This window comes from Oncorhynchus clarkii, chromosome 3 (genome assembly GCF_045791955.1).
Source record: "Oncorhynchus clarkii lewisi isolate Uvic-CL-2024 chromosome 3, UVic_Ocla_1.0, whole genome shotgun sequence".
In the NCBI taxonomy this organism is placed as follows: Eukaryota; Metazoa; Chordata; class Actinopteri; order Salmoniformes; family Salmonidae; genus Oncorhynchus; species Oncorhynchus clarkii.
Window position 1 is genome coordinate 48,017,202 of NC_092149.1, and position 28,000 is coordinate 48,045,201.

General features: G+C 40.8%; 2 protein-coding genes across 10 annotated transcripts in view; one reads left to right on the forward strand and one right to left on the reverse strand.

Moving 5' to 3' along the window:
- LOC139396425 (solute carrier family 35 member F5-like) overlaps window positions 1–13,467 on the reverse strand; it is a 35,484-nt gene extending 22,017 nt beyond the window's left edge. For 3 of the 9 annotated variants that reach the window (XM_071143509.1, XM_071143495.1, XM_071143469.1), the window contains exons 1-6: window positions 4,932–5,099; window positions 3,012–3,118; window positions 2,737–2,871; window positions 2,055–2,204; window positions 1,812–1,877; window positions 1,583–1,664 (exon numbers count right to left, since the gene is read on the reverse strand). In XM_071143509.1, the coding sequence (XP_070999610.1) occupies window positions 1,583–1,664; window positions 1,812–1,877; window positions 2,055–2,204; window positions 2,737–2,871 (433 nt within the window). In that variant the 5' untranslated portion in view covers window positions 3,012–3,118; window positions 4,932–5,099. Of the gene's footprint in view, window positions 1–1,582; window positions 1,665–1,811; window positions 1,878–2,054; window positions 2,205–2,736; window positions 2,872–3,011; window positions 3,119–3,440; window positions 3,485–4,931; window positions 5,141–13,332 lie in introns of those variants that run through there. The other 6 variants (XM_071143493.1, XM_071143476.1, XM_071143501.1 and 3 more) reach the window with 5 other exon arrangements.
- A 1,089-nt stretch (window positions 13,468–14,556) lies between these two features.
- The window catches only part of LOC139396507 (actin-related protein 3-like), a 33,827-nt gene continuing 20,383 nt past the window's right edge, over window positions 14,557–28,000 (forward strand). The window contains exons 1-6 of the mRNA XM_071143524.1: window positions 14,557–14,758; window positions 23,660–23,715; window positions 24,089–24,201; window positions 25,499–25,609; window positions 27,544–27,639; window positions 27,879–27,986. Coding sequence (XP_070999625.1) covers window positions 14,715–14,758; window positions 23,660–23,715; window positions 24,089–24,201; window positions 25,499–25,609; window positions 27,544–27,639; window positions 27,879–27,986 — 528 coding nt within the window. The 5' untranslated portion in view covers window positions 14,557–14,714. The remainder of the gene's footprint in view (window positions 14,759–23,659; window positions 23,716–24,088; window positions 24,202–25,498; window positions 25,610–27,543; window positions 27,640–27,878; window positions 27,987–28,000) is intronic.

Below are 28,000 nucleotides of genomic sequence, written 5' to 3' on the forward strand. Positions count from 1 at the left end.
TTATGATATAAATCATTGTTGCTATGGCTTTACAATTCATATACAAGGGACTCTAGATTTCTAAATGTTTGGTTAAATTGTTACGACAAGATGAGGAGCCAATACAACGAGGGAGGCAGGTGGGCACCGGTTGCCAGTCAAATCACAGAACCATTCGTGTTTGTAGCCAGCGTGGGAAATGAACACCCGCCAAATGAGGGTCGATTTTGGCATTGGCGGGTAAGAATGTCTGTTTCACAAGCCACATTGGCAGGTGGTCATACACAGCATTTGGGAACAGTTTTTTTCATTCCAAACCCCAAATGTAGAAGCTGGTGAAATTGACCTGAAAGGCTACTAAAGTGTGATTTTGTACTCGTGTTTCTTGGTTAGTCACATCGTTTTGTCACACACTAGGTTGTTTTTCAATATTAGTTTGAATGTGCTGCAACTCTCTGCTGCTAGTGCAGATACAGAGATTCTTATCTCTAACAGACACAGAGGGGCAGCTGAACATATTTGTTTTGCTCCTAAATATCAACTCATGTAGTCCTTGTAAAAAATGTCAGCGTTATAGCCCTGAACTAATAATAATAAATAAGCCGTATCACTCAGCATTTTGTGGCAGGGCAGGCACTTTGTTTATTCTTGATTGATGTTCAGTTGTAGAACTGTTTTACTTTTTTACTATTTTATCAAAGTTATTTTAACACAAAAATGTAATTAGCAATATACCACATTACTTCTTACTAGTAATACATTTATTGTTTTAGAAATGTTACATAACACGCTCTTCAGTTATTTGCAATACATTTTTGGTGTAATTATGGCGAAAAAAATATATTGGCTGGTAGATGTATAAATCTACATGACACAGTGTCTGGTGGAACAAAAAGTAAATGTCCCACCCTGGTTGTAGCCTGTCGAGAGGGCCTATGTTATATCTAAAAACCATGGATATCAATAAAGAAATTCAAGTTATGTGAGGCACCTTATCCTCACTGTGGTCAGGATTATCATATTCTGTCTGTCAATCATGAATTTAACCACATCTAAGCACTCTGATGAAGAGAACAAAGATTGCCCATAGGGTGAAACAAGTAGCCTAAATGATTGAACATGGAAAAGATCATCTCAATCACCAAGACAATCCACAGGATTCCTACTCACTAACATTATGAAATATTGATTATTGAAGGTTTCTTTAAAAAGAAACGCTCATTAAACAACCGCTGCGGTCTAAGCCACTGCATCTCAGGGCTAGAGGCATCACTACAGACACCCTGGTTCGATTCCAGGCTGTATTACAACCGGCAGTGATTGGGAGTCCCATAGGGCGGCGCACAATTGGCCCAGCGTCATCCGGGTTAGGGTTTGGCCGGGGTAGGCCGTCATTATAAATAAGAATTTGTTCTTAACTGACTTGCCTAGGTAAATAAAGGAATTTAAGAAAATATATTTTAGGCTTGGTTTACCAGCTGAATAAGGCAATATGATTATTTATAGATCTTAATCAAATATTTTATCTACATTCTTAGTCTGTTGGTTAGTCTGATAAAGGTTTTATTTCTATATATAAAATAATATATATTTTAATACTCACTGGAATCACAGTCTCCATTGGCACAGTTTGTCTGCTCTGTGGGAAGGTCCTGAAACTTCACAGGAACGTACAGGGGTTCACTCTGAAGCAAGACAGAAAGTCTTCAACTAATGCACTCAACTAAAAGCATTTCTTATCATCACATTCATTACAGTATATTCAGCCAGCCAACAGTAAAATCTAAATGTGAGTCAGGGAGAATACAAAAAAGCAAATCAATTATACTCACTAGGGTATGGTCATTCAAACTGGTGTCGTTGATACAGGGGGTAAAGTAGGCCTCGGCATCAGCAAACTGTGGGAAAATACTGTAGGTTAGATTGGGCTGTTTCATCATAGCAAATCAACATTACCTTAGTATCAACAACCACTACAAATATACTGCATGCGCTAGGCAACAATTTATCTTTAGAGGGAAACAACAATGTTTCGTTGCCCCCATGTGGTTGTGGGACGTCAGTGCTATACGTACAAAGGCAGCGTGTCGTCCCCGGAGACTGCCCGTGCACTGCTGCCTCCATGGCCTCCACAGCAGGAACCCCAGCAGGTACAGCACAAACATGGAGGTCTTGGTGAACGTGCTGAAGAAGGGCTTGTTGTACTCCTGCCGCTTGAATATGTACTGGGGGGAAATAGAGGTGAAAAAAGTATGACTTACTGTTCAAATGTCTGGCACTTCAAACTGATCCAGTGCAGATTCAAGAAATAAATAATTAGGGTGAAGTCACTTGAGATGTGGCTATTCCTAGTACAGGGCGGGGGGGGGGTATTAAAAATGTCTGGATAGATATTATGAGCAACATGGCGAAAACGTGACCCCACTAGTAGGCAAGGTAGAGCTACTACCATATTCCTAGTCAATCCTTTCAGATCTACACAAGTGCCTATGGGGCAGGGGTTAGTGGTCAAGCATTGTTGTGTAATTGAGCACTAGTCTTAAGATTGAGTATATTATCCTAAATAAAGGGCGCCTATCCCAGGCCACCCATTTCCGCAATGGTGCTGGTTTTCATTTCTCACTGTACACTGTAATTGTCTGTAGATTGCACCTGCCAATCAGTTCCAAGCTATAAAAGCAAATACAAGTAGGAATGTGGCCCACGAAACCAGGGGAGATGTGCGCCCCTGGTCTACAGGAAGTGCTAGTGTCTTACTGAGGTGAGCTCAGAGGAAGCCACCCAGATGACGTCCACCAGCAGGAGGATGACCACCCCCAGGGCCATGCGTCTTTGCTGGGCCACCGTGCTGCCCTGAGAACCCATCCGGTTCATGATGAACACCCACACCATCTGGACAAACACACAAACATGTTATTACACACACACACACACACACACACACACACACACACATTTCAAAACGGTTCATAAACAAATACCAAAAACAGATGTCTGGGAGATGTTCTTCAGATGTGACACAGTGACAGTACCTGGAAATCCTAATATAGGATTCTTCAGAGTTTTGGACTTTCTGACTCGGAACAGGCAGGAATCTGAAACCGTGTCAGTGGATAATGAGAAACACTGTCCAACAATCCTGTAGGGAGTGTACAAAACCCATCAACCGCAATCTACTATAGGTCATATTGTTATACAACACTGAACGTTACTGTTTGGGTCAAAATCCATATAGATATCTGAAACCCAGACAAAGATGATATAGGCTATGCCTAACTGTTTAGTGACAGTGGTTTTACAGGATACAAGAATGTGGGTTTTCTTCAGAGCTGCCTCAACCAAAACTTCTTTGTGACGTAACAAACTACTTTGAACACATTCTAACATCTGTACACCTTTCAACTGGTTAGCCCACGAATATTAGAGTTTACAATGACTTTATAAGAACTCTTTAGGATCTTATCAGGTCGACCCCAGGAAAGGCACGTTGGCTCTAGGAGTTGCTGTGCAGACCGGTTCAGGAAAGAGGAACACCAACATGGGGCTTCACAGGCACTATACTTCACATGCAATGAAACAGGGAAACCAAATAAGAACCTGACAATGTTCATTATCACAGCAAAGACCATTTGAAAAATAAGAAATCAATCAGCAGAAAAGAGGTAGGCCTCCACACAGACGGGTACGACGGGACTATTCACGGATTAGTCTGTAAAGTCATTGATGAAGTATGCTATGCTCTCCTAATAAAAACACATAAGCCTACATCATTCCTGCTAGATTTAACTAAATGCTCATTTTTGCACAACCTGAGTAAACACATATAGCTCTCTCATGGGTGTACTTACTAGGATGCAACAGGCCAAAACAGGGACCAACCTGAACTTGTCCATTATGAAACCGTTTTAGTTGGAAAATGCACCAGATCTTGGAGGTGAAATCTGAGGTGCCTAAGGTTCAGAGCTAGGTCCCTAAGGTTCAGAGCTAGGTCCCTTTGAAACATGGCCTATCCACAAGGGGACTTGAGAAGACTAATGAGACCATAGCCCTACTGGTAAAATGCACATGATATGATGGGGTACTTCAGGGGTACTCTGGGCAGAGAAAAAAAACAGTTGGTGGTACAGTAACCAAAACAGGTTGTGAACCACTGGATTAGCAGACAGGGAGCAGCTCATGAATGAACGCATTCATTGTTCTAATGTTTGCTCAGTGTTGCCTTAGCTATGATTGTCTACTAGGGAGGAATCATGTACGCTAACGTTACAACTATGATTGATCCTTTGCATAGGGTGTTTCAGATTTGCATTATTTAACTAACGTTACAAAGTAGCCCTTCATCCACAGCAACATCAAAGAACTGTGGAGTAAATTCCCGATGAAGGTCAGAAAAAAAATCCTGGTATTTTTAGCCAAGTAGCTAAATCGAATAATCACGCTCAAGGAGGCATGCACAACATACATTTGTCAAAGGGGTGAGAGGAGTTTGACACGTCACTCTGACAGATTACTGTCTGTAACACTATAACGTTAGTTAAGAGGTAGTGCTTGCGGAGGTGCCCTTCATTTGATAATCAGATCTTTCTAAGCAGCTCACTAGCTCGATTCATCATTCATAGGACAAACAAGAGCGAAAGAAGGGGTAGTTGGCTTGCTAACTTACTAGTAAGATAAACCATTTCTTCCTATGCTCGCAAGGACTCACGAGTTTATTAACTAGCTGCAACATCATGCCGATTAGACAGCAGTTATCTAATTTAGCTAACGTTAGTTGACCTGGATTCGTTTAAAATGAATGTAACAAGTTATTTTTGCAATTTGGGAACTGCAGTACTAGAGCCATTATTAGCCAACGCGTGAACTAGCTAGCTTTCTCGAAGTTTACAGCTAACGTTAGCTACAGAGTAGCTAGTTAACGTTACCATCAACAAATCATTCGTATTTAACGTTACCTAGCTAGCTAGATGGTAAGTAGGTTTCCTTCTATTTGACGTGGTCGTTCATTCCTCGTCTTTGCAGGAAAATACAATAGCTTGATCATCGGTAATACATGTACAGTGTGCGATGATAACACATATCTAAACAAACTGGTTTTGTTGTAAACATTAACTATCCTTATGATTCCTGCTCAGGTGACTCTGCTTAGTCATTTAAATAAGACGCCGAGACTTTTGGGATATGTAGTCTTAATTTGGGGCTATGTAGAATATTTTAGACTCAACAAGAAGCAGCAAGAGTGCAGCTGGGGTTGGTAGAAAATCTACATTTGACATGTAGGCCTACACAGAATCAAAAAATGTATATGGGATGTATATTTTATCGACATGTACATTATACAAAATAAATACATTAATAAAAATCTATCCATATATTGAAGGAAATACTATATATCAGAGTATTTAAAAAAAATAACAGTCAATCTAAATCTACATGTCATTGGAGGCATGTGTCAACATTAATTTATCAAATTTGATACAATGAATTAATACAATTGTTGAAGCAATACTATAATGCTACCATATTCAACACAATAGATTAATTGAATTTGTTGAAGGAATACTACACCATATATCAAGAGTTATTTTGAATAAAAGAATTGCAATAGACTAGTGCACACGCCTGAGAAGAGGACCATTGTGATATTGCAAGCTTTTTAGAAATCCATAATCCATGCCCTTTTTCTCAGATTTGTCAGAAAAACAAGTACAGTGGGAACCAGACAGATCTTTTAGAGATCCTCAGGTGCAAGTGCTATTTGACATACTGCATCTGTCTGATGATAATGATGATAATGATGACCTGATGACAATTTTGGAAAGGTCTATAAAACAAAAGCTGCATTTTTAAGCTCTGATTTGAAGAAAATTATGGAATTATATGAAAATTAAGTGGGATGAAAACAACACAATACAAATAGGTATATGGCAACATAGGCAAATTGGAAGGAAGTCAAGTATATATTGACAAATTAGATTAATCCATTGGCAAATTTCAAACTGTCTAATGCATGTGTGTATTAAAATGCAATGGCTTAATTATGTAGCTAGCACTGTAAAACTCATTCCTGGCCCAGAGCTCTCTGTTCATCATATATGCAGTCACTTTAACCATATCTGCATGTACATACTACCTTAATCAGCCTGACTAACTGGTGTCTGTATGTAGCCTCACTACATTTATAGCCTCGCTACTGTATATAGACTGTCTTTTTGTTGTTTTATTTCTTTACCTACCTATTGTTCATATACCACCTTTTTTGCACTATTGGTTAGAGCCTGTAAGTAAGCATTTCACTGTTAGGTCTTCACCGGTTGTATTCGGCTCGCATGACATATAAACTTTGATTTGAGCATGTGTGTGTATATACATTAGGCCAAAGGTCAGTGACTGAGATGTTGTGTGTATCTCACACTACTGCAAAATTGTATTTTATTAGATGTTAAGGCACAACCACCTAAAATAAAAAAGTAAATTACGTCATCATTTCCTCAAAGTTTGTACCAAAAGATGTAGCCTATTTAATAGACTATCATTTTAGAATATGCATAAAATGCATCTTCCAATTGCAACGTCTGCCTATGCCCACACATTCTCCCAAGAAAATATTGTATTTTTAATACCCTCAAACGCCTTTTCATTTGATTGATCTCAATCAGTTTCATGGGAATATGCATTTAGATCTTCTTGAATTACCGCTTTGTGAGCAAATAACAACAAATGGTGTTAATCTATTTGCCTTTTTTTGTATTTTCAATCAAAGCATATATCCTGCCAATTGAGTGGTGTTCTCAGTTTAGTTTTGGCGCATCACTTTTTTGTGACTGTCCAACTTCAGCTAACTATCCTAAAATCTCATTAGAAATTAGGTGTTTTTGGTGTAACAGTAAAGGTATAGGCCTGCTATGCTATTATATTCAGTTATGTATATTCATAATCTTGCAAGACATTGATTTATGGAGCGATTTCGGTGCCAACAGAAATTGTATTTGAATTCGATACTTTAGAATTTGTATTCAAATATTGAATTTCATATTTTTGAATTTGTAATGCACAAATGTAATCATTGAATTCATCAATTGACCTTGTATTTCATGATTTGAAATTGAATTGAGTGAATATTGCATTCAGTTTAAATGTCTATTTAGTTGAAATGATATGTTCAGTTTCAATATGGTAGATATTGCATTCATTGTCTGAGTATCAAGATTCCAAACTACCATTTCAAGTTTCCAAAATTTCTCACATGCATTCAGGTCCGTGTGCTTATGAGTAATTCATATTTCCTTTCATCTCAGCAAAAACAAACAAGAGGAAATGAATCGTTTTATAATTTGTCTTGTTGAAAAGCAAAACAACAATGTTATATCAACTTGTTCATGGTTTCCAAATTGGGCATCGAAAACAAATAAAGGAAAAATGTATATATGTGTGTGTGTGTCCGCCGCACATAGAAAGGATTAGAAATGTGTGTGACAGGAAGATAAAAATAGTAATGTTAGCCAAGATGCTTCATTTATCATGCCAATAGAACGAACTCAACACAGTTGGCTTGCACCACTTTCCTAGCTAGCATTAGCCTGCTAAGGTTACTGCTGACTAACTAGCAGGCTGGCTAGTGGAAGTAAACTAGTCCCTCATGCTAGCTAGTAGTTAACGTTAGTCCCTCAACCTGCTAAGTAAAAAAAAAAAATGAAGCGGCCCGGGCAGAGGTACCTGCTGCAGAAAGGTGAGATTTACACACTGCCTTACCAAGCAAAACAGGCAGTAACTGCTCATAGCGTGGAACTGAGAATAATGTATTGAAAAAATGTATTTTATTTACCTTGGTTTCACAGTAACTTTATGCAGTTATTGCTAACATGACCCCCGTTTTCTCCAAAACACAATAGAGTTAGGATACTTGCCCGCATGTATTTAATGTAGCAAAAATTAAGAACTAATTTTCGACCAAATGAGCAATTACTGCCTTTTTTGCTTTTCCTCAATTACCTCGACACCGGTGCCCTCGCACATTGACTCTGTACTGGTACCCCCTGTATATAGCCCCGGTATTGTTATTTACTGCTGCTCTTTAATTATTTGTTATTCTTATCTCTTAATTTTTGGGGGTGTATTTTCTTAACTACATTGTTGGTTAAGGGCTTGTAAGTAAGCATTTTACTGTAGGGTCTACACCTGTTGTATTTGGCGCATGTGACAAATAACATTTGATTTGCTTGGTAGGGCAGTACAATACGTTCTGTAGCTACTTAGCTAGAGCTTCTGTTTAGCTTGTGCTTATTAATTGAGTAGCCTAATAATGAACTTAAGTTACTGTAAATGGTTATCTATCTGACCCTTTGCATAGGTATTTCTGACCCATTTCAATACAACAATATCCAGTGAAGCTACAGTCAATGCTGATATTGTGTGTGTGTGGGTTCAGAATGTGCCCTCGGGAGAAGGACACTGTATGGCATCTGAGCAGATTATCATGAACTTCATCCAGTTACATCAGCCAATACAATAAGTTAAAAATCAGCCTTTTTATTGGTGTCCCACTCTCTCCCATTGACAGGACCATTCACACAGTCCAGTCACTCAGCCCTATCAAGAATCTCTCAAGGTCCTACACTACTTCCTCATACAACACCCTAATGAGAAGCAAAAGGCCTGGCCCCATGACTAAGTTTGCATATCTCTCTAACCCTGCTGTACCCTACCATGCTGAGACAATTGACTCTAGAACAACATTCAACATTTCAAAGGATAACGTGAAGGTTTTGGCTCAATAAAACAAAGTAAAACACACCAATCCCTGTCCTAATTTCAACAATGTGTACTAATGTGGTATACCTCTCATTTTTTGTATTAAATCTCGCTAATTTGTGCCCTCATATAGCTCTCATATGTTGTTTGTCATTAGAATTTTGGTGGGCACAATTAATTTGACTAGGATAAAAGAGGACCTGATGCCTCTGGATCTGCAGATGGCTACAGAGAAGATATTGTCTCAACACTCACCTTCCAATCGGTGTTTGCAACTCAATAGTACTGGAAATGACACCCTTCAAGTACTGAGCAAATGTCCAAATGAATGAAATGCCCTTAATTTGCATTGCGAATGTTGCTTTGGTTTTTGTGACCAACCGTACGAATTCAAATGATCAAAACCGCTATAATCGTAATTGAGTAGCTTGAGTGCCATTACTCAGTGTTGAAGTCATTAAACCCACATTTCTGAAACTTTTATGCTCCCTATGCTATCAACCTGAAGTGCAACACACCCTCCTGTTTCGTCAAATGAAATATGAACACAGAGCAGTTTACAAGCTACATGTAAAATATAACACCAGAATTGAATGACCATCCCTTAGATATAAATCAACACAAAAACACTATAGATCTGGAGAAAGTGACTTTGCCAAATATGAGAAGTCTATCACTAAACCTGCATTGGAAATACTTGACATATGTATTAATCATAACAGATAATGGCAATGCACCATTCTACACATATCTACGAGTGATATCAAGGCTGTGACAATCCACCTTGATATGACCTATAGTGGTGACAGACTGTACTGTCAAACAAAGCTGAGAGATAGTGAAAGACTATTGGAGATGCAGCTTGATCCAACGCACTGTAGTTAACCTAGAATATTTTACTGGCTATGTTTTGCTGGTATTTCTTCAAAGCTTTTATGCTCTCTATTAACCTCATTTGAAGTTTTACTGTGGTACAATAATACACTGAGACCATCGTGATATGGAATATGGGTTTATTAGACACATACATGAACACGTACATGAGTAAGTCTTTGTCGGAGCTAACAAGCCACAACTGAACGACGCTTGTAATTTTGTTCTAAACTCAATGAAGACAAACAAACAGGCCACTGGTCGATCTAAACACATCTGCGAGTGATATCCCTGAGCTGTGACAACACGTCTTGCTATGGCCTATAATGGAACATATTGATTACTGTCACATTGACTTCTACTGTAACTGTAGGCTATTGTGTGCTTAACTTTCAGAAACATTAACACTGGAAAAAATGTTTTGAAAATTGTCATGGTAGATCTTTCATCACCGCCAGGGCTTCCCCCAGACCGATCACCTGCTGGGTTTCTCATGGACCCTCTGCCCGACACTTTAGGCACTGTGATAAGTTCTGTGCACGCTCTCTCCCACAGGCATGGCACTCCATCTCTCATTGTTCTATCTGTGCTTGAATGTTATATTAAAGGGTGTGTACTTCAAGGTACAAAAATAAAATAGGATACATTTAGTCATTATTTGTCTTTTGTTATTCGATGCACAATTTTGGAGACCACAAACGAGAAAACAAGTTGATATCCAATTTTCGTTTTGAACTTGAAAAATTATAAAATGATACATTTCCTCGTTTGGCCTTGCTGAGATGAAATTAAATAGGAATTATCCATAAGCACACGGACCTATTAGGCATAAGCAACAGATCTTGATGAGTGTTATTTTATTGGAACGCCCTCCGTGGTGCTGAATGGACTGCCAGGATCGTGCAATGATATTTAAGTTGAACCAACTTGTGGTGCTGAAGGATAGCTCTGACATTCGGCCAGTTCAGGAACAAACAACAATTTGCAGTAGGCTTATAGCCTAATAGGCCTACGACTACGTGGTATAGCTATTTGTAGGCTATAGCCTAATGTAAATATATATAGCTTAATATTATTGCACGGAGTGCCAGAAACAAACACTTTCTTCTGAAACACGTCAGTCTATTCTTGTTCTGAGAAAGGAAGGCTATTCCATGCGAGAAATTGCCAAGAAACTGAAGATCTCGTACAACGCTGTGTACTACTCCCTTCACTGAACTGCGCAAACTGGCTCTAACCAGAATAGAACGAGGAGTGGGAGGCCCCGGTGCACAACTGAGCAAAAGGACAAGTACATTAGTGTCTAGTTTGAGAAACAGACGCCTCACAAGAATGTTAAATGTGTTTCCTGTCAGGTATTTTAATTATCTGTATTGTCTACTTGTTGAATGTTTGAAGTCTTGATTAAGGTTGTTTGTAATGTTTTGTTAATTGGTGTTGGACCCCAGGAAGATTAAACAGAAATAATGTCTACACTGCATTTGATCAATTTGATGTTATTTTAAATGGACAAAACAAATGTGCCTTTCTTTCAAAAACTAGGACGCTAAATGTTTTATTACTTTCTCCACGCATCGCGCAGACAGGAAAAAACATCTTTCTGGTAAAAAGAGGGGCGGGGGCGTATGCACAAATCCTTCTGTTCACCTGAATTCCTCACAATCAAATGTTAAAGCCGTGTGTTTCCATATCGATGTCATATAAGGCCCTGCCCCGCCCCCCTTTCGGAAAAGCTGGTATTTTAATTATCTGTGCGTTGAAGATGTCGTTCCCATAGCAACGATTAAAACATTCCCTAACCAGAAACCGTTTCGTGTGAAACTGAAAGCGCGAACCACTGTCTAAGGCTTGTAGAATGAATGTTTGAAGTCTTGATTAAGGTTGTTTGTAATGTTTTGTTAATTGGTGTTGGACCCCAGGAAGATTAGCTAGCGTTATGGTGTTAGCTGATGGGGAACCTAATACAAAATTACAAGTCCTCAACTGGCAGCGTCATTAAATAGTACCTGCAAAACACTTTTCTTTGCAACTCTGCCTAGAAGGCCATAAATAATGTCTACACTGCATTTGATCAATTTGATGTTATTTTAAATGGACAAAACAAATGTGCCTTTCTTTCAAAAACTAGGACATTTCTATGTGACCCCAAACCTTTGAACGGTAGTGTAATTCATTTGAATATATTAAACATAAGAGATATTAAACTAAATGTTTTATTACCTCCGACTTGGCCCAATTAGGACTTAGGAGAAAACTTAGGAGGCCTTTCTACTGACTCTGAAAAATACCAAATGAAAGATACCCAGGGTCCCTGCTCATCTTCGTGAACGTGCCTTAGGCATGTTGCAAGGAGGCTTAAGGACCGCAGATGTGGCCAGGGCAATAAATTGCAATGTCTGTACTGTGTTGCAGTGGCAGACCAAGTGTAACAACATCTGCACAGGATCGGTACATCCGAACATCACACCTGCGGGACAGGTACAGGATGGCAACAACAACTGCCCGAGTTACACCAGGAATGCACAATCCGTCATCAGTGCACAAACGGTCCGCAATAGGCTGAGAAAGGCTGGACTGAGGGTTGTAGGCCTGTTGTAAGGCAGGTCCTCACCAGACATCACCGGCAACAACGTTGCCTATGTGCACAAACCCACCGTCATTGGACCAGACAGGACTGGCAAGAAGTGCTTTTCACTGACGAGTCGTGGTTTTGTCTCACCAGGGGTGATGGTCGGATTCGTTTATCGTCAAAGGAATAAGCGTTACACCGAGGCCTGTACTCTGGAGTGGGATCGATTTGGAGGTTGAGAGTCCGTCATGGTCTGAGGCGGTGTGTCACAGCATCATCGGACTGAGCTTGTCATTGCAGGCAATCTCAATGCTGTGCTTTATTGGGAATACATCCTCCTCCCTCATGTGGTACCCTTCCTGCAGGCTCATCCTGACATGACCCTCCAACATGACATTGTCACCAGCTATACTGCTCGTTCTGTGCGTGATTTCCTGTAAGACAGGAATGTCAGTGTTCTGCCATGGCCAGCGAAGAGCTTCGACCTCAATCCCATTGAGCACGTCTGGGACCTGTTGGATCGGAGGGCTTGGGCCATTCCCCCCAGAAATGTCCGGGAACTTGCAGGTGCCTTTGTGGAAGAGTGGGGTAACATCTCACAGCAAGAACTGGCAAATCTGGTGCAGTCCATGAGGATGAGATGCACTGCAGTATTTAATGCAGCTGGTGGCCACACCAGATAGTGTTACTTTTGATTTTTATCCCCCCTTTGTTCAGGGACACATTATTCCATTTCTGTTAGTCACTTGTCTGTGTCACTTGTCTGTGGAACTTGTTCAGTTTGTCTCAGTTATTGAATCTTGTTATGTTCCTACAAATATTTACACATTAAGTTTGCTGAAAATAAACACAGTTGACAGTGAGAGGACGTTTCTTTTTTTCCTGAGTTTCTTTTTACTAAAGGAAAAACCTTTGAATTAGTAGGTGTCCAAACTTTTGACTGGTACTGTATGTAAAAAAAAAAAAGAGTTTTTTTTTTGTGTGCCTGGAGCACAGAGAGTAGCATAGAAACACATCAAGACAAACCCTTCTTAGTATGCTATGTTTTCTCTGATTTATGCCAGTTTGAAAGAGATTGCAACCTTAGGAGGGAAATGCACATGATGTAAGATGCCCTGAAAGAGTTATCCATACAGACAGCGTGATTGATTGGTTAAACTCACAGGCATCTTGAAGCCGAAGTAGGCTAGGCGCCCACAAAGGTGAAGGGCCCAGACATGCTAAACCACAAAGCCAAGATGGCCACAAGCGTGCTGAAGGGGATGGCTGCCAAGAAGCCCTCCACCCACAGGATCAGGTTAATCAGGAAGTCTGCAAACATGAGCCTGAGAGGTAGGGGGGACAGTGAATATTTTACTGGAAAAATGGGCAACAGCATCACCTCCATAATCTCCATAGTCTAAAGACACGTTTAAATATTTTTTTCAGTCAAGCATGTTGCCAGGATGTGTAAAAGCTGTTATTGACAAAAGATAATATTTATCATAAATACATAGAAAACGTTGTGGTTCCGACAAGGAGTATTAATTCGAAAAGTGGTAGATTTCATCCTAGCGAATCATTTTTATTAAAATGTAGTCCACTCCTGATCGGCTAAACGTTCACATTTGTAAAATACGGATATATAACCATGCATGACTGTTGTCTCAAGTTAATCAGGACAGCCCTGATCAACAGTCACAAAGTGGTTTACAGATACCCAGCCTAAAAAACCCTAAGCAATGCAGCGACTTCCTGGGCTAAACTTCATCAGCAGAAGTCTGGGACAAAATAGAACTGAGGTTAGACGCTAAACTCGGAGCAAGCAGATTCGACATGAGCAAATGTAGTTTTGATTCATAGATGAAGATACCCCAGTTGCAAGTTTAGTAAAGTAGTTGCATTAATTCTCAAATTGAGTGGCATGCTTGCAAATCTTATTCAATGTATTCACATAATGTATCAAGCAAGTTACGTTTGCAAGTGTTGTATTTATTCACACATCACTTACGTGCTTGCAAGTGTTGTGTGCGACTACAAAACTGATAATACAGGTGAAACTCATATTTGACAAGTGCAAATCATATTTTATATGCATGTACACGTATGTCTCTATTTTACCTTCGAACACAGGGGCCACTGTGAACCACCACACTGCCTGCATTGCTCAAGCGCTCCCCGGCGTCAGCCATCTTGCCTCTCCCTGCCTGTTTCCACTAGATAACGCAGCCACAAAGTACAAATTGGCTATATCGGAAAATATTAATGACTTTTTTTGTGCTTTTTGTTCTTATTTAAAGCATAGGGCTAGGCATAATGTTGGCGGTGTGGTTAAGGTTTAAAATCAGATTTTAAATTGAGAAATTGTAGAAAGAGGCGGGGGTTTTGACTTTGTGGCTGTGTTACCTAGTGACGACCTGCCTGTCCAAGACCGAGTGCGGAAGTAAAAACTGTACTGTGCGGGTTCTGGATTCCGTACTCCTGTGGACGGTTTGCAAGATCCTCCACCCGACACAGACTGCTTTCAATTCAAAACAAACATTTGTGATTACCAGAAGTACACGAGATGGCAGGACGATTACCGGCGTGTGTTGTCGACTGTGGTACAGGGTAAGCTATTCAAACTAGAACGCGGTGCATACAGAGCATCAAGATTTTGGGTGTCACCGATACAGAGCCCATCGCTGTCAGCAACTGGGTGTGTTGCTAGTTAGCTTGCTAAATATAATCAATGTAACCTTTCATGCCGATGCATTGCGAAACAAATGTGTTTTAGTTGTTTCGTTAGGTCGTTATTGCACGACTGTTTCATTGTAATTGACTATACGGTTTGCTGTGTTCGCTAGTTGGCTAACGCGTTAGCTAGATGTCTATAAGCTTGCTAATTGCTTGATATCAGAAAATGTTTCTGTCGGAAAGGCTTTTTCAAAACAAAATAAATACTAACCCCATTGCTGGGGTTCTAATATAACTGTTTCATATTTTACTTACTTTGAGTGGACATTTATAAATGGGCTTTGCATGTTTTTTTGTACTATTTAATGGTAGCTACTAGCGATGCAGTCCATAAGTAATTTTACAGTGCTCACTACAAGTCATCCCGACTCTGAGTATGCGCAGAGCGACTTCCTATATTGTCGACTTCCTCATTCACGCTTTTTAGTCCATATATGGTCGTTTTCGGCATCTGAACATGTTTTTTTGATTAGCAAACATCTCTAATTTCTTCAACTTTAGCCCTAGTCTGATCCTTAAATATCTCAAATGAAACTACACATTAATTATTTTTCTGAATAACAAAGACTGATTTGAATTCGTAAATAAGCAAGGGAATTTTCACTTAAGGGTGACCTCACAGTTCTACAACGCTTTTCATTGATTGTGCATACTTCTGCTTTATGCCCAATATTTTTGGATGCCAATATATTAATTGCCCGTCCCAAGATGTATTCAAAGCCAGTGAATTAGGAACAGTTGGGTTTAGGCTTATCCCTCATTATCGAACTGTGCAATACACCACAACATTCTAGTTGCCTCGTTTTAGCAAATAATCACTTTGATGAATCTTATTCAGTAACACAAGAATGTTTTTGTTCGGTCCTCTGTCTTTGAATAATTATTGCTAGTGCAATGCTCTGCATCTGTTACTTGTGTTCATTGTTAGGCCTACTTATTGTTTATCAATGTACATGATTTAATCTAAGGAGCAATATCCAATGTATGCATTTGATATATCCTTGGCCTAGATGTAGATTATTCGAAATTACAGGGATTTATATTTACTACTATAGTTAGGGTTATTGCCTAACTGAGATGCGACTGTGCTGCAGCACTTGCATGTAAAGACTTGAACTCCTTACTCCGTATGTTGCCCTGCATACCTCTCCACTTATCTTCCCTCCTCCCTTTGGGCTATTAGACTAGTGCATCTGGTCCTCGCTGGGGAAGAGGACAGGAAACTACAGCTGAGGATGGAGAATGAGGCTAACTCCTTTGTAACATCCAAGCAGATGTTTGAAAATGCTGAGAAGGCCAAGATGCTAAAGTACCAAACCAGCAGAAGTCAAATCGAGTACACCACCACACAGCTCATGAGTCACGCTCAGATAGCCAAAATGTGTGAACTGAACTCCACATCCTTTTACCTCATGCACAAGTGGGATGCTATTCTTAGAGCTCAACTGTTCCATTTCATTGTTATTGTAGGGCTAGTTTGTCCACTCCTCTGTAAAAGTTGTTTTCGGGCCTATGTGAAAGAGCCACTATTTTATGTAGGCCACTGTGTATTATTTATTTATATTTATATGTTTTGCAGTGGTCCATTCTTGGTCAAAACAAATGCTTCATATGTAGGCTAGGTGTTGCAGGCCAGGCTTGCAACTGAGACTAGTACCTGCGACTAGGGTGGAGCCGTCCTTTGCTTATCATCTACAGCAAACAGTTTTTATTTCGTATATATTTAGGCCTAATCATTGTCTAAATTTAGCCTGCATTTGGCCTTGATTCACAGTGTAGCCTAGTGGATAGGCCTAGTTAGCATTTCAGAGAGAGCTACCCAGTCCAGGCCCACTGCCCAATCCCGAATCGATCTCTATCCCATACCTTCTATCTCTTTTTCATAGAAAGTGGGCCTAGGTTTTTAGAAGATTGGGTGTAAGCAGTATGTCAGAATATCCCCACTATAGAGCGGGGGAGTTCGAGAGGAAGGTAGGCTGTCCATTGTCCTATCTCACCTATCCAATCCTTTAAGATATAGTGACGAAGGGCTAGGGCAGGGATCAGCAAGTAGATTCAGCCCTGGGCTGATTAATTTTTAATTACAAATAGTTTGTAGAATGCAAATTGACCGCAAGAATCCCAAACAGATATATTTGACTAAAACATAGTCATTGCTTACATTTGTATACGATCTTGTCTCTATATTTTTTGTTGGAATAGTTGGGTAAAGATTTCCAAAATTAAAATAACTTGGAGCTGATTTCCTAGTGTTTTTAATTTAGTATTTTATGTCCAACAATGACAATGCTAAATAAGAATACCAGTTTGCTCAGAACACTTGGGGCACCAAAAACCCCCACCCGTGGGCCAAATTCGGCCTGTGGGCCCCCAGTTGGGAACCCTGGGCTAGGGGGTTGATTTGGAACTGAAACACTCCTCTGTTTGTGGTTGTGTCCACTGCTAGGAGTGTGGTGTAACAGGCTTGTTGAGGCAGGTAGCTACCCCAGACAAGCTAGGGCTGTTCAGTGGAATGAAGCCCTAAGCCTATGTTTTTGTGTCTTCCACGTTCCAAGTGCACATAGTATAATTCTCCTTCTTCCCTCATAGTTAGGCTTTTATAAGCAACTAGGCCTAGCCTACTTTCTAGCTAGGCTATAGCCTATTCATTGAAACTATGGAATTGAAAAGCACCTCAGACAATGTCTCATCCTTATTGTAGTGTCAACTAAGCTAGGCCTATATCCTTATGGTATTGTCTCAACTAGGCTATATCCTTAAGGTATTTTCTCAACTAGACTAGGCTATATCCTAGAGCTGACCACATTTTAGTCGACTGGTCATTTGTTTGGTCGATAGACTGTTATAATATATAAATATATATATTTTTATTGGTGCACAAGACATCAGTTTGATTTGCACCTGTCTCAATGGACTAATCCATTGCAGAGGCCACAGGGATGGCACAGTCCATCACTCTAAGACATGTGATACTGAAATTTAATGTAAAAATAATGGTGCACACTAAAATCAATTTTATTACAAATGCGCTTTCTCCCTCGATGGATAGGGTCGCTGTCCTCGGTTCTTAAATGTAATTTACAGTGCGTCGTATAATTGGTGCCTTTCCCTATGTTGCTATGTGCATAATAGTAAAGTTAACCAGCATATTGGGATTGAGAACAATGCAGCGGAGGCAGTAGCAGAGATGAGGAAACAGCCCTTGCCTTAGCCTAATTGTTTAAGCAAATTTAGTAGAGAGGAAACCCCAACTTAATTAGGTCTGTAATCAATAGCCTAACTGTTAAATGTACCTGGCTTTATAAATCATCCACATATACAGTATCTACAGAAGTTAGACAGATCTTGCTTCTGTTTTCTGTTTGAATGTTTTTTTTTAATAGCCTACTGATTCTGTGAGCACCAAGCCTCATGGGTAAAATGTCGGACAAAGCAATTTCACAGATTCGGCTGTTTTTAATCTTCGCTCTGCTGTAATAAAGGCTTTACAAAAATATTTTGTTAGAACAGAGTGGTATTACTTATTTATTTAGTGTTTACACTGTTCCAAACAGGCAGAAAAATAATACAGCACCTCTTTGTCACACATAATATGCACACAGCTCTTGCTCCTATACCCTCTTTTCTTGATCTCCTTCTTATTGTTATTACAATTATTATGACCATCATAATAATATGTAATGTCGTTGTCATTAGTAGGCTTTGTTTAGTAGCCTTGTATATCCACCGAGCTGTAGGCCTAAGAGCGCGTCCTGTTTAGTCTTAATTTATTTACGCCTATATTTCAGTAAATAGGCTACTGTATCATTTGTTCATGCCATCACACAGCATACGAGACATTCATGCTTTGAAATGCAATCAAGCATTTTAGTTTTCAAATGAAATGACAAAGGGAATTTTGAATAATTTGCCTTAACAATAAATAAACCGCAATTCACAAATGCATGCAACTGTTTCTAGTCTGCTGTAATAAAGGCTTTATATTAGGGCTGGGCGATATGGAAAAAATATATCACAGTATTCTTTTTTTTTTTTAAATGGACGGTATGACGTATTTGACAGTATTTTTAGTTTTTGAATAATAAAAGTTCTACGTTTTCTTTATGAGTAGTGCGTTATCCTAGGGTGGCAACACATAGACTCATTGAAATCACTTAGAATGTTTCTCCATTCTGATTGTTTTATACTGTTCAATTCAACTTCAACCACCAAAACAAGTTTCAGCACTTTTATAATTTCTGCATTTCCTGCACTCAATTGCAGTGGTGGGTGGAAAAAATACCCAATTGTCATACTTGGGTAAAAGTAAAGATACCTTTAATAGAAAATGACTCAAGCGAAAGTCACCCAGTAAAATACTACTTGAGTAAAAGTCTAAAAGTATTTGGTTTTAAATATACTTAAGTATCAAAAGTAAATGCAATTGAGAAAATGTACTTAAGTATCAAAGGTGAAAGTCTAAATCATTTCAAATTCCTTATATTAAGCAAACCAGATGGCACCATTTTCTTTTTATTTACTGATAGCCAGGGGCACACTCAGACAGACATAATTTACAAACAAAGCATTTGTTAGTGAGTCCTCCAGATCAGAGGTAGTAGATGATCAGGGATATTCTCTTGACAAGTGCGTGATTTGTACCATTATACTGTCCTGCTAAGCATTCAAAATGTAACGAGTACTTTTAGGTGTCAGGGAAAATGCATGGAGTGAGAAATACAGTATTTTCTTTATGAATGTAGTGAAGTAAAAGTTGTCAAAAAATAGTAAAGTACAGATACCAAAAAAAACGACGTAAGTAGTACTTGAAAGTATTTTTTACTTAAGTACTTTACACCACTGCTCAATTAAGAGAATTTCTACACTGCCACCAAGGGCTGCACGATATGGGTAAATCATCTAGGACTTATTTTTAACCAAATGTTGCAATTGCGATTTGACTTGCCAATTATCAAATTGTGTTGGTCACATGCATACAGCAGGTGTAGACGTTAGAGTGAAATGCTTACTTACGAGCCCCTAACCAACAATGCAGTTTCAAAGAATACAGATAAGAATAAGAGATCAAATTAACAAGTAATTAAAGAGCAGCAGTGAAATAACAATAGCGAGACTATATACCGGGGGGGGGTTACCGATATAGAGTCAATGTGCGGGGGCACCGGTTATTTGAGGTAGTGACTATGCATAGATAACAACAGAGTAGCAGTGATGTAAAGGGGGGAGGCACTGCAAATAGTCTGGGTAGCCATTTGAATAGATGTTAAGGAGTCTTATGGCTTGGGGGTAGAAGCTGTTTAGACACCTCTTGGACCTAGACTTGGCGCTCCGGTACCGCTTGCCTTGCGGTAGCAGAGAGCACAGTCTATGACTAGGGTGGCTGGAATCTTTGACAATTTTTAGGGCCTTTCTCTGACACCGCCTGGTATAGAGGTCCTGGATGGCAGGAAGCTTGGCCCCAGTGATGTACTGGGCCATTCGCACTACCCTCTGTAGTGCCTTGCGGTCGGAGGCCGAGCAGTTGCCATTCCAGGCAGTGATGCAACCAGCCAGGATGCTCTTTCGATGGTGCAGCTGTAGAACCTTTTGAGGATCTGAGGACCCATGCCAAATCTTTTCAGTCTCCTGAGTGAGAATAGGTATGTCGTGCCCTCTTCACGACCTTCTTGGTGTGCTTGGACCATGTTAGTTTGTTGGTGATGTGGGCACCATAGAACTTGAAGCTCCCAACCTGCTCCACTGCAGCCCCATCGATGAGAATGGGAGTGTGCTCGGTCCTCTTTTTCCTGTAGTCCACAATCATCCACAATCATCGTCTTGTTGTCCTGGCACCACGTGGCCAGGTCTCTGACCTCCCTATAGGCTGTCTCATCGTTGTTGGTGATCAGGTTTACCACTGTTGTGTCATCGGAAAATGTAATGATGGTGTTAGAGTCGTGCCTGGCCGTGCAGTCATGAGTGAACAGGGAGTACAGGAGGGAACTGAGCACGAACCCCTGAGGGGCCCCTGTGTTGAGAATCAGTGTTGTGGATGTATTGTTACCTACCCTTACCACCTGCGGGCGGCCTTTCAGGAAGTCCAGGATCCAGTTGCAGAGGGATGTGTTTAGTCCCAGGGTCCTTAGCTTAGTGATGAGCTTTGAAGGCACTATGGTGTTGCACACTGAGCTGTAGTCAGTGAATAGCATTCTCACATAGGTGTTCCTTCTGTCCTGGTGGGGAATTGCAGTGTGGGGTGCAATTGAGATTGCATCATCTGTGGATCTGTTGGGGTGGCAAATTGGTTTGGGTCTAGGGTTTCTGGGATGATGGTGTTGATGTGAGCCATGACCAGCCTTTCAAGGTACTTCATGGCTATAGATGTGAGTGCTACAAGTCGGAAGTCATTTAGGCAGGTTATCTTAGTGTTCTTGGGCACAGGGACTATGGTGGTCTGTTTAAAACATGTTGGTATTACAGACTCGGACAAGGAGAGCTTGAAAATGTCAGTGAGTCTACACAATTACTGGTATTATCAGTCTGTATTAGGTAGCTACGTTTGCCCTTACTCAGTACATTTATTAGCTAGCTATTAGCATTAGCAGCTAACAATTAGTGTCTCACAAGATTTAGGGCAACTTGCTAAGAAAATACAAACTAGCTTGTTTGCTGATGTAAGAAACACAAACTAATAGTGTCATTATAGAACGCCAGTGGGTTCATATTAAGAAGCAAAGTGAAAACAGCGTTGTTGACATCAACATTGTTGCATGTGCTGCATTGACCATGCACACTGAACGCAAGCGTCTCGTGGTTGAGGAACATCAAATGCTCTCCTTGAGCGACAGGGTGTGGCTAGGTCTGTGTGGAAAGTGGCACGGCGAGAAAGAGCGGAGAGAGATGACTCAGGTAGCGAAGTAAACTATAAAAATTGACATTAAAAATGGCGTATCACATTTAACAAACCTAACATTCAAATAACGCTATAGAAGGTAATTTAAAAACCCAAACCGGTCCCTGCATCAATACCGGTATATCATAAAATACGGTATACCGCCAAGCCCTACTTTATTTTTTGATTGTTTTATTTTAATTTTAGAATAGTCTCTGGTATCCTTATTTAGTGTGTACACTGTTCGAAATTGTCATTAAAAAATAAAAATAGAAATATTGTAATCTAACAGCAACTGTTTGGCACACACAATCCTCCTATACCATCCTTTTATAGGTGTGTTGGATTTATTGATCTCCAGTACTTTTCCTACAACTTCCATAGATGACTTCCTATTTCCCTCCTGAGTAACCATTTCGAGTTTCTTTTTCACGTCCGCCTCATCCATTTTGCTGTCACTTGTTCGGAGTTATAATTGTTATAAACAATTTATTGATGTGATTATGATAGGTTATAGGTCAGGCCCTATTGGTCACATGCATGCGCTGCTTACATTTTTCACGTAAAGAGAGCAAGGGTTGGGAGAATAGGCTATTTTTTTCCCCCCAAAAAATGAGGGATTTCGTAAACATAACTTTTCAGTCAGAAACAATTAACAAATTACATGGCGTAAATTATGTTGCAGCTTCAGCACGGACAGCGCAATAAACATTTTCTGAGCTGTGATGCCGTTTCGTTGCTGTAGAGAGGAGAGCGAGACAACGTGCACCAGTCACACAGGAACTCGCCGTCATTGTTTTGAACACAGTGTGAACATCGTGTTCTTTCTTGAGTCATGTGTGTGTTTTATCGATTGGTCGAAAGAACAGTACGACTCTCAGTCAACTAAGACTTTTTTTAGTCGGGGACAGCCCTACCATATTTCTAGCTAGTGTGTGTATCAACTAGGCTATGTCCTTATGTTTGGTTCATGCACTTTAGAGACTGCTACTGCCTCCTAAGTACATGAACTGAAAGACTGCACTGTTATGACTAGGAGTTACTTGCCTACTGTAGTCTTTGATGCACACTGTGCTTTGGCACTCTTCAACAGTGTCCTCTATCATTCCCACGGGCCCTGTCCAGGAAACGACGGGAGAACAGAGCCACAGCCGCCGACATCTGGCTAGCATGTGCCTAGCAAAACACCACTACACAAAGGATCATAGAAAGGCTCATGAATTGTACTAGTATTTAAGTATTTGATGTAGTATTTAAGCTAGGTTATGTTCCCACGTATAGACATAACCCTTGGAAAAATTTGGGAAATTGTTTTGACCACAAAAAAATACCATTAGATAGGTTTCCAGGTAGGTGTGGGAAGTGTGTGCCATGCTAGCCTAAATGCCCACCCCAAGTTTTCACAGAGATTTCTGCCGACTGGCAACTTTCAAACTAATATGCCCATTTGAATGATTTTGACAGTTTCTGTACATTTTTGGGTTGAGCACTCTAGGCTTCGTTATCGATCTGTGGAAGGCTTTAGCCTACTGCAAGTGAACTTTAAATGCAACACTGCTGGCACTCAAACCAGTTGTAGGATGACGCTATGCTAAGATTTATACGCGTGTTGGATTTTGGGAAATGTATGAATAGCCGCTTTGATTCCAAATGCCCTTTTACACTCTTCCTATCGAAGGGTAGGCTATTCAGAGTCGAGCTGCAGTTGTTGGCTCTGATCCATGGAAGAACAGGGGTTGTATTGAAGCTAACCAAAATAGAGTCTAGGCTTGCAAATATATATATTTTTCTTTTCTTTTTTACAAACTGGCACTCATACAACATAAATGTGCACAGTGAGCATGTGTTATGTCTACCATGGCTGTTAAATCTAATGCTGTTCCTACCTTTTCTCTCTCTTCCAGATACACAAAGCTGGGGTATGCAGGGAACACAGAGCCACAGTTTATTGTTCCGTCATGTGAGTATATCTGTCCAGACGATTCGCCTCGCATAGAGGGTAGGCCTAACTGTTGAACTTGAACTCAGCCAGTGGTGATTTTGTTTTTTTAATGTTGTGTTGCCTAGACCAAAGTCATTTTAAAGCTGGTCAAGCAGAGAGCTAACACGGTTTCAAAGTGGAACTCTTTGGGGCCTTGCGTTGGGAATACAAGTCCGGATAGTGAACAGTGAGGGCATAGTTCACTCTTGCACTTGGTGTTTCTCTTTAGAGAACACACATAGTATCCCTAACAAAGCTCTTTCATCAAACACAGCCTTAGTCTAATCGATTCTCTCTCTCTCTTTGTCGCACGGTCTCTCTCTCGCTCTCTCTTTCACATGCTCCCTCCCAGGTATTGCAATCAAAGAGTCAGCCAAGGTTGGATCAAGGACGGTCAAGGGGGTGGACGACCTGGACTTCTTCATTGGCGACGAGGGGATAGACAAGCCCAATTACGCCACAAAGGTACCGAACCTGTTGACTTGAAAAGGCCCACCCAATACAGTATATCAAAGCTCACATAAACCACAAACGAACCTGCCCAATGCCAACCATGACAGCAAAACATGACAGCCTAAAAGTAATTTGACCAATACAATGCACAAGCCCACCAATTGGAAGTTGTCATGTAAGGTGTGTCACACGGCCTGCGAGGCGTGGTGTGTCACGCGGCCTGCGAGGTTTCGTGATAACTCACATACTGTGTGTTTAACAGATTCCTATTCCAAGGCAATATGGAAACTTCACGAGAGGCATCTGTCACAGCTAGTCACTAAGCCATGTGCTGAATGTATGTTAGTGTCACTAAGCCATGCAGGCCTACGAATTGTATGTTATTGTATGCTGAACAATACAAATCAGAAAACCAGTCTGTATCTGGTGTGATCACCATGTGTCTCTCTGCATGAGGCAGATCACCTTCGCAAAGAGTTGATCAGGCTTTTGATTGTGGCCTGTGGAATGTTGTCCCACTCCTCTTCAATGGCTGTGCGAAGTTGCTGGATATTGGTGTTAACTGGAACCCGCTCTTCTACACGTCGATCCAGAGCATCACAAACATGCTCATTGGGAGACATGTTTGGTGAGTATGCAGGTCATGGAAGAACTGAGACATTTTCAGCCTCCAGTAATTGTGTACAGATCGTTGAGACATGGGGCCATGCATTATCATGCTGAAACATGAGGTGATGGCGATGGATGAATGGCACAACAGTGGGCCTCAGGATCTTGTCACTGTATCTCTGTGCATTCAAATTGCCATAGATAAAATGCGATTGTGTTTGTTGTCCGTAGCTTATGCCTGCCCATGCATAACCCCACTGACACCATGGGGCACATCTGTTCATATCAGCAAACTGCTGGCCCACACGATGCCATACACGTGGTCTGCAGTTCTGAGGCTGGTTGAACATACTGCCTATACTGATTTATCTTTGCAAAGGAGAAATGCTCACTAACAGGGATGTAAACAAATTTGTGCACAACATTTTTGAGAAATTAGCTTTTTGTGCGTATGAAACATTTCTGAGATCTTTTATTTCAGCTCATGAAACATGGGACCAACTCAACTACATGTTGCGTTTTATATTTTCGTTCAGTGTACCTGGTTTGTCACTAGGTCATGTCCTAAATGTAAGTTGGTGTACTTGAAGTTTCATTCAACCATGCACTAAAGTGTATGTTGGTGTACTCGGTGTCACTTAGTAATTTACTTGCCTTTGTGTTTGCCTGTGTGACTGACCTGTGACCTCTCGCCCACCAGTGGCCGATCCGTCATGGCATCGTGGAGGACTGGGACCTAATGGAGAGGTTCATGGAGCAGGTCATCTTCAAGTACCTGAGGGCAGAGCCCGAGGACCACTACTTCCTGTTGGTAAGAGGCCCATGGGCCAAATGGGATATTACGGAATAGGAAGAAACCATATTGATGGATAGAGGGTAGGCTCTCTTTCCAACATCATGGGAGAAACAAAAACCATCTGTACTGTGGAACTCAAGGGCCTAAGTTGTGCACCCGTGGTTTAAAAAAGTGATGTCATAAATGTCAAGAGTCTTGAGGAAGTACGACTATATCGGCACTGTGAGCCATGTGAAATGGATCCTCTAGTGAAGGGAACTGAAACTAAATGTTTAAAACAGTCGGCCAAAATCTTTACATAATGAGCTTTATCTCATTCTCTGTGAAATGGGGTGCATTTAAAGCCAGTGTTTGTGATCCATTAACACAAAGTTGAGTATTCCTTAAAAGGTTGAAAATAGAGCCTATTTCAAAAGGACTTCTTAACTTAACCCTGACAGTTATAAATGCATTGTGAGGCTCTTAAAAGGCATTGTAACTAAGACCTGTTCTGCAGGTTCAAAGCGAGGAGTTTTGCATGTAATTGAGGTGACGGTCATGGAATTTTGGATGACGTTTATTCACCTAAAATAGGTGAATAGAGGAAAAATGAAAAGAAATGAAGGTACTTATTCAAGAACGGTCAAGTGTAATGTATTACAAAAATAAAGCGAATTAGATGGAATATTTTCAAAAATTCAACGTTTTTCTTGAATCTTCAGCATGAAAATAATACCAAAAATTATGTATTTATTTAATCCAAAATTAAATCTAGAATCGGCTTCCTATTTTCGCAGAAAAGCATCCTTCACTCATGCTGCCAAGCATAGCCTCGTAAAACCGACCATCAGCATGAGTGAAGGATGCTTTTCTGCGAAAATAGGAAGCCCCGACTTCGGCGATGTCATTTACAAAATAGCCTCCAACACTCTACTCAACAAATTGGATGCAGTCTATCACAGTGCCATCCGTTTTGTCACCAAAGCCCCATACTACCCACCACTGCGATCTGTATGCTCTCATTGGCTGGCCCTCGCTTCATACTCGTCACCAAACCCACTGGCTCGAGGTCATCTACAAGTCTCTGCTAGGTAAAGCCCCTCCTTATCTCAGCTCACTGGTCACCATAGCAGCACCCACCCGTAGCACGCGCTCCAGCGGATATATCTCACTGGTCACCCCCAAAGCCAATTCTTCCTTTGGCTGCCTTTCCTTCCAGTTCTCTGCTGCCAATGACTGGAACGAACTGCAAAACTCACTGACGCTGGAGACTCATATCTCCCTCACTAGCTTTAAGCACCAGCTGTCAGAGCAGCTCACAGATCACTGCACCTGTACATAGCCCATCTGTAAATAGCCCATCCAACTACCTCATCCCCATATGATATTTATTTATTTATCTTTCTCCTTTGCACCCCCACTATCTCTACTTGCATATTCAACTTCTGCACATCTACCATTCCAGTGTTTAATTGCTATATTGTAATTACTTCGCCACCATGGCCTATTTATTGCCTTCCCTCCCTTATCCTACCTAATTTGCACACACTGTATATAGACTTTTTCTACTGTATTATTGACTGTATGTTTGTTTTTCCCATGTGTAACTCTGTCTTGTTATATGTGTCGAACTGCTTTGCTTTGTCTTGGCCAGGTCGCAGTGGTAAATGAGAGCTTGTTCTCAACTAGCCCCCCTGGTTAAATAAAGGTTAAATAAATAAAAACGTTGTTAACGAGTCCATGTTAACGCTGAAACGGACTCTACCGCACGAATGCCCGGCCATCCGGTCTTCAATCAGCTGTTCATTCCACACGCTAAAATAATTAAAAGGTCATAACCGTCGGTTTTTCGGTAATTGTGCCAGCCCTAATTGAGTGTCCATGTGGTTGTTATTAAACCTGATGCGGGTTGGATTAGTGTGTCTGTGTGTGGAAGTCTTAACTCCCAGTACTGTGGTGTCCTCTTGCAGACAGAGCCTCCTCTGAACACACCAGAGAACAGAGAGTACACCGCAGAGATCATGTTTGAGTCCTTCAACGTCCCAGGGCTCTACATCGCAGTGCAGGTAAAGCTTAATCTCTGGGAACACAATTTTATCTAGCACACACACACACACACACACACACAGCTGATATGCTGTTAAACTGTATAAAACACAGACTCCGTAACTGCCTCTGCCCTCTGCTGTTTAATGTTGTGGTAAAGGATGTGGTCAATGACATTGCGGACTTGCTGATGTAGGACACGACAGTGTTGTTTTACAATGGTGTCACATTGATGCTGTTTTCTCTGTCCCCCCCCAAGGCTGTCCTGGCACTGGCGGCCTCCTGGACATCCAGACAGGTAGGGGAGAGGACACTGACGGGGACGGTCATCGACAGTGGAGACGGAGTCACCCACGTTATCCCTGTGGTGAGTGGCACATC